This window comes from Neoarius graeffei, chromosome 9, assembly GCF_027579695.1.
Source record: "Neoarius graeffei isolate fNeoGra1 chromosome 9, fNeoGra1.pri, whole genome shotgun sequence".
NCBI lineage: Eukaryota > Metazoa > Chordata > Actinopteri > Siluriformes > Ariidae > Neoarius > Neoarius graeffei.
The window spans coordinates 50,064,787-50,075,056 of NC_083577.1; the positions used below are offsets into that span (position 1 = coordinate 50,064,787).

The window sequence follows — 10,270 nt, forward strand, 5'->3', positions numbered from 1 at the left end:
AGGGGATCTGCCAATATCCCTTTGTTAGATCCAGTGTCGAATAAAAGCGAGCAGCGCCTAACCGATCAAGCAACTCATCAATGCGAGGCATTGGGTATGCGTCAAATTTAGACACCGCATTGACCTTTCTATGGTCCACACAGAACCAGACTGACCCGTCGGTCTTGGGAACCAGGACCACTGAGCTGCTGCAGTCACTGTGGGACTCCTCAATTATGCCCATTTCAAGCATGGCCTTGAGTTCGTCCCGAACCACCTTTTTCTTGTGTTCGGGCAAGCGGTAAGGGCGGCTACGCACTACCACCCCCGGGGGCATTTCAATGTGGTGTTCTATGAGGTGGGTACGATCAGGAAGGGGCGAGAACACGTTGGAAAATTCCTCTTGCAACTTGGCTACCTCCGTGAGTTGGGCCGGTGAGAGGTGGTCTCCACAAGGACCACCGTGAGTTGGGCCGGTGAGAGGTGGTCTCCACAAGGGACCGGAGTGGTCCGAGATGTTATCTTTTTCACCTCCGGCCCCAGCTCTGCCTTCTCCGAGACTACCAACGCCAATGCCATGGGGACCCCCTCATTCCAGCGTTTTAAAAGGTTGAGGTGGTAGATTTGCAGTGCCCCGCCCCATCTGTTCGCCTCACCTCATAGTCGACGTCCCCGACTCGCTGTGTGACCTCGAAGGGCCCTTGCCACTTGGTGACAAATTTGGAGCTCGACGTGGGCAATAATACGAGCACTTTGTCTCCCGGCGTGAACTCTCTAAGGCACGTGCCCCTGTCCCACAGCTGGCTTTGACGTTCTTGTGCCTGTTGCAAATTCTCCTGGGTTAGGTGCGTGAGGGTGTGGAGTTTTGTGCACAGGTCAAGAACGTACTGGATTTTGTTTTTACTAGGTGAAGGTCCCTCCTCCCAATTTTCCCGTAGCACGTCCAGAATGCCATGCGGCTTACGCCCATATAATAATTCAAAGGGAGAAAACCCCGTGGAGGCTTGCAGGACCTCTCATACTGCGAATAACAGGGGCTTGAGCCACTTATCCCAATTATGTGCATCTTCACTTACGAATTTCCGGATTATGTTCTTGAGTGTTTGGTTAAATCGCTCTATTAAGCCATCCGTTTGTGGGTGATAGACACTAGTGCGGATAGACTTAATACCCAGTAACCCATACAGCTCGCGCAGTGTGCGTGACCATAAACAAAGGCCCTTGGTCTGTCAGGATTTCTTTCGGAATCCCGACCCGGGAGATAAAGCGGAAGAGCACTTCCGCAATACTGCGTGCTGAGATATTGCGGAGAGGTACTGCTTCCGGATATCGCATTGCATAGTCTACCAAAACTAAAATAAAGCGATATTCCCGTGCTGACCGATCTAATGGCCCGACGAGATCCATCCCATTTCGCTCAAACGGGGTCTCGATTAGAGGAAGAGGGCGTAACGGCACTTTTGGAGTGGCCGCGGGATTTACAAATTGGCATTCACGGCATGCCACACACCACCGACGGACATCCCCGCGAATCCCTGGCCAGTAGAACTGGGCCATTATTTGGGCTAGTGTTTTATCTTGCCCTAAGTGTCCAGCCATGGGATTAAAGTGAGCCGCATGGAATACGAGTTCCCTACGGCTCTTTGGGATTAACAACTGGGTTATTCGTTCATTAGTTTGAGTGTCCTGCGTCACTCGGTACACTCTATTTTTAATAATAGCAAAATAAGGGAAGGTCGGTGCCACGCTTGGCTGAAGAGTTTGACCATCAATTACTCTCACTTGGTCAAACGCATGCTGCAGAGTCTCATCTCGCGACTGCTCTAACAAGAAATCCCCAAGGGAATCCCTGAGAGAGGGTGGAGGAGCGGGCTGCTCCTCACTCTGACGCGGTGTTGATGTAGACAGCTCTGTGACAGCTTCTCCAGTCAATGCCACACCGGGATCTTCCCGTGACCTACTAGTGCAGGACCCACTACGTGTTAAATATTCCATCAGTTTTTTAAACCCTGGCCAATCAGTACCCAAAATCAACGAGTGGGTGAGACGAGGACTAACCGCCGCCTTTACTCTATACATTTGGCCCCGGAATAGAATATGGACAGACACTAAGGGATAATTGTGAACATCCCTGTGCACACACAACATTTTCACCACTTGTGCTCTCCCCAATGCCTCACCTTGTACCAGGCGTTGGTGACTTGAGGTCTGATTACAACCGGAATCCACCAAAGCGTGATATGTATCCCCTTGAATACTTACCGGTATGCGATACGTTCCAGCCCGACCGGGGGCAGTTTCTGGCACATCGGGGATCTGGATTACAGTTTCCACCTCCCTTGCGGAGCTCTGACTCTGAAGATGCTCCAATTCCCTGCCGCGCCAGTACACCAGCCCAGGCTTTCCCTCTGCACTGGTGTTATGGGTGTCACTCACCTGAGGGTGAGACAACACAGACACGGAAGAGGGAGATGGGAGGACACCACAGGTGTGACAGGCCAGCTGGGGAGGAGCCAGCTGACGCCTCTGTGGCAGGGGAACGGGGTGAGGAGGGGGACGAAAGATGGGGTGAAAAGAGAGAGAGAGAAGAGAAGTGAGGGAAGACGCCTCATCTGCCTGCCGTTGGAGCCACCTCCAGATGGTCCTCCGCCAGCTCGATGGCTCGTTCCAGCGACGCCGGGCAATGGCACTGGACCCATTCCACTGTTCCTTCCAGGAGCCGAGAGATAAACTGTTCCAGTGCCACCAGATCAATGATCTCGTCGGCGTTGCGGTCGCGCGCGCACACACACACACACACACACACACACACACACACACACACCCCTTGGGGTTTTTTGTTTGTTTGGGCCAAGCTGACTACTATAACAGGAGCATGGCTGTGGAGATTTTGCCCATTCAACCACATGAGCATTAGTGAAGTCAGGTATTGATTTTAGGCAAGAAGGCCAGTTCATTTCATCCCAAGGGTGTTCAGTGAGGTTGAAATCAAGGCTCTCTGCAGTTCCATCAAGTTCTTCCACTCCAGTCTTGGCAAATCATGTCATAATTCACCTCATTTTGTGTGCAGGGACATTGTAATGCTGGAAAATGTTTGAGCCCTTTAGTTTCACTAAAGGGAAATCTCAGACATTCTGGACAATTGTGTTCTTCCAACTTTGTAGCAACAGTTTGGGGAAGAACCACATATGGGTGTGATGGTCAGGTGTCTGCATTACTCTGGGCCATATGGTGTAGCTTTATTACTACATTTCTCCTCATAAATTAACTAAAGTGAAACTGTCGGTATCTGCTATATCGTCCTCATCATCACATTACCTGTCCATGTGCTTGGTAAATCTGTTCAGTCCCTCTGCAGACAGTAAATCATTCCCTGAGCCCAAGCATTTTATTGGGCTGTTTGGGATTAGGGTGAGTAAACAGACGATCTATGGACAGAGAGTGCAGACTGTGACACCATGTCCGTTACAGTCTACACACCAGCATTTTCCACACGTGCTACCTAGTGTGAATAAGGGTTATTGTGTTTAGTGTATTGAAGTATCTGACGGTGTTTGAATAGAGATTAATTTGCACATTATGATTTTTCATGGGTGGCACGGTGGTGTAGTGGTTAGCACTGTTGCCTCACAGCAAGAAGGTCCTGGGTTTGAGCCCAGCGGTCAGCGAGGGCCTTTCTGTAAAGTTTGCATGTTCTCCCTGTGTCTGTGTGGGTTTCCTTCAGGTGCTCCGGTTTCCCCCACAGTCCAAAGACATGCAGGTTAGGCTAATTGTTGGTTCTAAATGGACCGTAGGTGTGAATGTGAGTGTGAATGGTTGTCTCTATGTATCAGCCCTGCGATGACCTGGCGACTTGTCCAGGGTGTACCCCGCCTCTCACCTATAGTCAAATGGGATAGGCTCCAGCTTGCCTGCGAAGTCAAGTTTATTTGTATAGCACTTTTAACAATAAACATTGTCACAAACAGCTTTACAGAATTTGAACGACTTAAAACATGAGCTAATTTTATACCTAATCTATCCCCAATGAGCAAGCCTGTGGCGGTGGTGGCAAGGAAAAACTCCCTCAGACGACATGAGGAAGAAACCTTGAGAGGAACCAGACTCAAAAGGGAACCCATCCTCATCTGGGTGATAACAGACAACATGACTATGACATTAACAGTTTTAACATGTAGCCAGTTTCGTTGATGTTATAAACTTTTCATTGATGGAAACGTGAGTGCAAAACTGTTCATGACAACTGCAGTCCAAAAGTTAGCAAGTCAACTGTAGTCCTCAGCCATAAAAGCATTACTGTAAGTGTCCAGAGCATCTTCCAAGTGTGAAACAGGATAAGCGGCTACAGGTAATGGATGATTTTTCATGTCATTTTTCAGATTGTGTATGCTGCTGTGGATTGCACCAAAGGCCAAAACCATGAGCTGTGTAAGCAGGAGGGTGTAGAAGGCTATCCAACCTTTAACTACTACAATTATGGCAAATTCAGTGAGAAATACAATGGAGAGAGAGGGGTGAGTCTCACTTCATTTCGTATCTTTAAACAGGTATACAGTACTTATTCCTCAAGTCTTATGTATTTAATAGGAATTGTACGTGTTCATTTATTTTAATTCATATTTTCTCTCTGCATGCTCTACACAGGAGGCTGGCTTCACCGGTTTCATGCGAAGCCTAAGAGGGCGGGACCAAGAGAAAGTGGGAAAGCGAAAAGAGGAGCTCTAAGAATGTGGGTGTGGCTATAAACAGGGGAGGAGCCTGTCATTGCACTGTGACTGGGCAGGGACTTTCTAGCACTGATGCCACACATATGAAAACCTCAACTTAAAGAGAGGATATTTTTATACAGCCTTATGTTTGTAATACTAATGTTCAGCCACAAGACCACTCGAGACATGGCTTTGTTTTTTCGTAGACATTTTGTGACAAGGACAATTGCTCCCAAATACTGTGACAGTTCATCAAACTACATCTTAAATCTATGCAATACTGAAAACTCACTCTACAGCTCTTCTGGGTGAAGCGGACACTTCAACTACTTTACATCAGTCACCCAAAGCTCTCCTTAACACTGACCGTCTCCCTTATTATTGCCGTTCCCACCTTTGTAAAGAGGACCCATAATGTATACAATCACGTTTGAGTATTTTTGTACAAAAAAAGTCATCCTGGACAAGAAAGACAATAGAAGAAAAGATAAATGTAGCTCAAATTTGTGGCCTTAAATGTTTGAATATGTTTTATTCAAATGGTGCAGTGCACCCAGGATTATTTTCAGAGATTTAGTGGGGCCAAAATACAACAGAGCTTATGAGAAATTTTGTGTTGAAGCGAATAGCTTTTTTTGTTCATTGTGTTACGTGTGATTTGATTTGTCAGCTGTGGAGGGAAAAAAAATCTAAAATTATAATATAGCACTGAAGGACAAACTGAGCCCCAACTTAGTGGTTGTATTTGATGTATTTTAGTTCTTTTTTTTAATCCCCCATAATCAATTTCCATACTTTCACTTAAATATCAAATAGCCAAGAGCTCTATTAAAAATGGTTAAACACTGCAGTGCAGACCCAAAGTGAATCCGTGTCATGCATACTAAACTGAAACTGACTTTCAGATATTCTGATTAGTGCAGGAACCATTTAAAGCCTGAGAATGAGGGATTACAAAAGTTTCTTTTGTTAGTCTGGTCAAGGCAGTTGTCTGATTAATTAAGTCAAGTTTCACAGTGATTTGGACTGATGTAAGGGCATTTAATATTAACATTTTACCGACGGTCCTCTCTTCTTCTTCTTTTCTAAATTGGTCATTTATCTTGACAAAAAGAGCAAGTTAAATTGAATGACTGCCTTCATGTCATATTATGCAACACTTATGTAATATTCGTTGTATACCTTTTTAATAAGAAATTATTTTAACTACTTTTCTTCTTGATTTTCCCTTATACAGAACAAGCAAACGGAGTTTTGTATCAGTGAAAGAAAAGAGAAAGCTTTTTTTGAAATGTGGTTTAAGTGGTGCTTGAGTGCACTCTTTCATCTCACCAATGTGGTAGTGGCTGTTTGAGAAGCACTCTTATTCATCCATCATACCAGACTCATTGCTTTGTACCATTATATTCTCTGAGGCAACTTGGCTACTGTGTTGGGAACTCCCTGATCAAGGCAGTATACATATTGAATGAGCTTATCTGTAGCGAAACATGTTTGATTATTCAAGAAATATAGATTCTTTTCATTCTGAATAAAGTTCTCAGGGATAGCAAAACACATTTTAGCTGGGTACTTGGAGCTTGTGTTACTGAATTCTGAATTGTTTACATTTGTCTGTGGGAGATTGTGTGTTTATGACAGGATTCAGTTTGAAATGTGCTGGCAAATTATGGCAGAAAGTATGAACGCCATTGAGCCAAGAAAAGCTCCGAAAAAATCAGAAGGGTCACAAGTGCTACATTTATATCACGCAGCCAATCGAGCTTATTGCAGCTTTAGCCACAGGAAGGTAAAGATGGCGTGTTTCAACTTTGTTGCCAATACTTAAGCCTTTTGTTTGTTTGTTTTAACTTTTTTGTTACTTATGAATCAATAGAAGGGAATCATCAAAATAATGCTTACTGTATCTCTCATGCTATAAAATATTAGCCAGTATGAGTTTTCTCTCATTTTGTGGTCCAGAAATTGTACCTCAGCATTTTTCTGTTGAAGGAAATCCTGCTTTGTCTTATCCCAAAGGTCTCCATGTCACATTGATGCCAAGAAGTCACTTTCACCTGTATTTGATTTATGCACCTAGCCATATGTACAGTTTTGGCCCAGTGGATAAACACAATGCAAAATAAAAAGGCGTACATTTCCAAGAAGTCTAGGTAGTCTTCTCTCTATGCATTGTACACACTGGTAAACTTTGCATTTTGGAATTAGTATTACTTACATAGGCAGTATGGTGGTGTAGTGGTTAGCACGGTCGCCTCACAGCAAGAAGGTTCTGGGTTCGAGCCCAGCGGCCAGCGAGGGCCTTTCTGTGCGGAGTTTGCATGTTCTCCCCGTGTCTATGTGGGTTTCCTCCGGGTGCTCCGGTTTCCCCCACAGTCCAAAGACATGCAGGTTAGGTTAACTGGTGACTCTAAATTGACCGTAGGTGTGAATGTGAGTGTGAATGGTTGTCTGTGTCTATGGTGGGGTTTATATTAGACCGTATCAGCGGATCATCAGATTAACGTTTTTAAAAACGATTAGCGTGCACACAGCAACGCCAATACACGGATACGCTAATCACATGACTAATTCGGCACGTAAGTTGAAATGTGTCAGTGCGGCTCATCGCTTCCTCCTCAGCGGCTGCGCTCCAAATCACTCCGCCCTGAACAGCGAGTGCCCTCTGGAGGGTGCGCACTCCGGCCCTGCGCAGCTCACAGAGCGCGCGAGTGTAGTGCACGAGCAGTGATTCGGGACTGAGCCGCTGTGCGCAAGTCACTTACCACTTGCAAGTGGAAGGATGGCAAGCCTAAAGACCATCATAACTACACAATGGGCAGTATTTGCATCAGTATTTGCAGTATTTTCATACTTTTATACTCTTTAATGAAAGGTGATACAAGGCGGAAGTCCGCGTCGTTTTTCAGCAGTCGCGTCACATGACCAACGCCAGCGAATCAGGAAGGTGGATGTCACAGTGACGTTGTCCAATGACGACGCCAGCTAGAGCTCAGCACAGCGTATCCGCGTATTCTCAATGTTTACACAGCACCGGATCAGACACGATCTGGATTGAATACGTGGACACTGGCGGATTCCTGTTTCCCGGCGTTTCCAGGCGTTTTAATGTAAACGGACAGTGCATCCGCGAAGAAAACGAGACAGATACGGTCTAATGTAAACTTGGCCTATGTGTCAGCCCTGTGATGACCTGGCGACTTGTCCAGGGTGTACCCCGCCTTTCACCCGTAGTCAGCTGGGATAGGCTCCAGCTTGCCTGCGACCCTGTACAGGATAAGCGGTTACCAATAACAAATGGATGGATAGATTACTTACATATTTCCATTGCCAGAATTTATCAATATTTATATTTTAGTGCTGAAGGAATTTAATCTTCAAGCGGTCATGTCATTTCCTTGTTGCAGGTTTCTTGCTAACCAGCTTGTACAAGCAAATGTAAATGTATCAGCACTTACTGTATAAAAGATTAGCACACAGCGAGAATCTCTTAAATGGAGATGTGAAGTGTATGGAGTCTTATATTAAAATCATATTTTTAGACAATAAAGTTACTTATATAATGAAAACTGCTCTATAAAACTCCATTTCTCTATGTTAAACCACAAAAAAAAGGTAAGTGGTTTCTTTTGCTGTTTGTACTTTAATCATTATATCGTTAATCATTTTCATGAGGGGGCCACTAATTCTGGAGATGATTGTATATAAGGTCCAATAGAGATACTAACTATATGAGACGAAGCAGATGTAATACATGGGAGCTGTTTACTGTTATGAAACCTGCCCTCACATCTCTCAAGAGTTCTGTGCGGCAAGCCAACATTATGTTGTGTGTGTGTGTTTCTATATTTATGTGTATAAGGTGCCAGCAGATTCTAATTAACTATAATAGTTGCAGCAGCATTTCAGTGTGATTTTTCTATTTAAACTTGAGTGAAAAGATCAGATATGTATACACGGAGAGTCTAAAATGGTCTTTATTTTCACTTTTATCCATCAAGTATCACAGTTGTAAAAATCATTTTTGGATACCCAGTAAATATAAAGTCATCATCATCATCTCCCTTGTCCAGCACTGTTGCCAGGTCAGGGTCCATGTGGACCCTCTTGATCCACATGTCATATTAACTGGAGCATAGTTTCATGCTGGATGCCCTTCCTCCCATTCACAACCCTCCCATTTCTGGGCTTGGGAAACAATCCAACATTCTCACACACACATGGACCTATGAACAATTTAGAGCCACCAATTAGCCTAACCTGGATGTCTTTGGACTGTGAGGGAAACCAAAGGAAACCCACGCAGATACGGGGAGAACATGCAAACTCTACACGGAAAGGTCCGCATCGGCCACTGGGCTCGAGCCCAGAACCTTCTTGCTGTGAGGCAATGGTACCAACCACTGCACCGCCCCCCCCAGTAAATATAAAGTCTCATCTCATCTCATCATCTCTAGCCGCTTTCTCCTTCTACAGGGTCGCAGGCAAGCTGGAGCCTATCCCAGCTGACTACGGGCGAAAGGCGGGGTACACCCTGGACAAGTCACCAGGTCATCACAGGGCTGACACATAGACACAGACAACCATTCACACCCACATTCACACCTACGCTCAATTTAGAGTCACCAGTTAACCTAACCTGCATGTCTTTGGACTGTGGGGGAAACCGGAGCACCCGGAGGAAACCCACGCGGACAACATGCAAACTCCGCACAGAAAGGCCCTCGCCGGCCACGGGGCTCGAACCCAGGACCTTCTTGCTGTGAGGCGACAGCGCTACCCACTACACCACCGTGCCACCCTGGTATATGACATGTACATACAAATGCCCTACCAATTCTGATTGGACCTCCCCACACACATGCACACATAGCAGTTGTAACCACTACACCACCGTGCCGCCCCAAATATAAAGTCTTGTGATTTAATTGTTTATTAACAAAAATCAGCAAACTCCATACTTATTAAGCTGGACAAGAACTACTAAAGGAAGTAAAAGTAGTTTACCTGATTATGGACTAAAGCATGAGTCACTTCAGGCCGAATATGCCACTTTCCATGGAGATATTATGGCTGGTAAAATGCATGTAAGGTCTGCATGCCTGAAAAATCTGATTAATGCCTGTGAGAGTAAGCCTTGGTACCTACTCTATCAAAATTACAAGGAGGAATGTGTAGGAGCTGACTGTTCCCTCTCAGATGGATGCACTGTTATGAGTGGAAACCATGAGTGCGAAAAGAGACAATGAGTCACAGTGACTGAGAATCAGAAAGAAAAAAAAATAATGATATGTAGAAGGTAAGGGTCAGAGTGTGACAGTAATTGGACTGTGTCACCGAGTTCGAGTTCTACTGCTAGAAAAGGGGCACAAACTTGAGGATGCGAGGAGCTGTCATCATCCAGCAGACTGAATGAGTGTGTGATCAGACAGAGCTGCCTGTAATCAGAATACAGATAAACCTTTAACTACCAGTCTGCCTGGGAGGTGAGATATTTGCATATGAGAAAATATGAAATGTTGGCACATACACTATATGACACAGGACCAATCACACCGCTTTTTGAACACTCCAAGTGTATG

General features: G+C 45.2%; 1 protein-coding gene across 1 annotated transcript in view; it reads left to right on the top strand.

Moving 5' to 3' along the window:
- The window catches only part of pdia5 (protein disulfide isomerase family A, member 5), a 138,499-nt gene extending 131,664 nt beyond the window's left edge, over positions 1-6,835 (top strand). Inside the window, exons 16-17 of the mRNA XM_060929719.1 lie at positions 4,359-4,493; positions 4,624-6,835. Coding sequence (XP_060785702.1) covers positions 4,359-4,493; positions 4,624-4,704 — 216 coding nt within the window. The 3' untranslated portion in view covers positions 4,705-6,835. The remainder of the gene's footprint in view (positions 1-4,358; positions 4,494-4,623) is intronic.
- Positions 6,836-10,270: the final 3,435 nt, after the last annotated feature.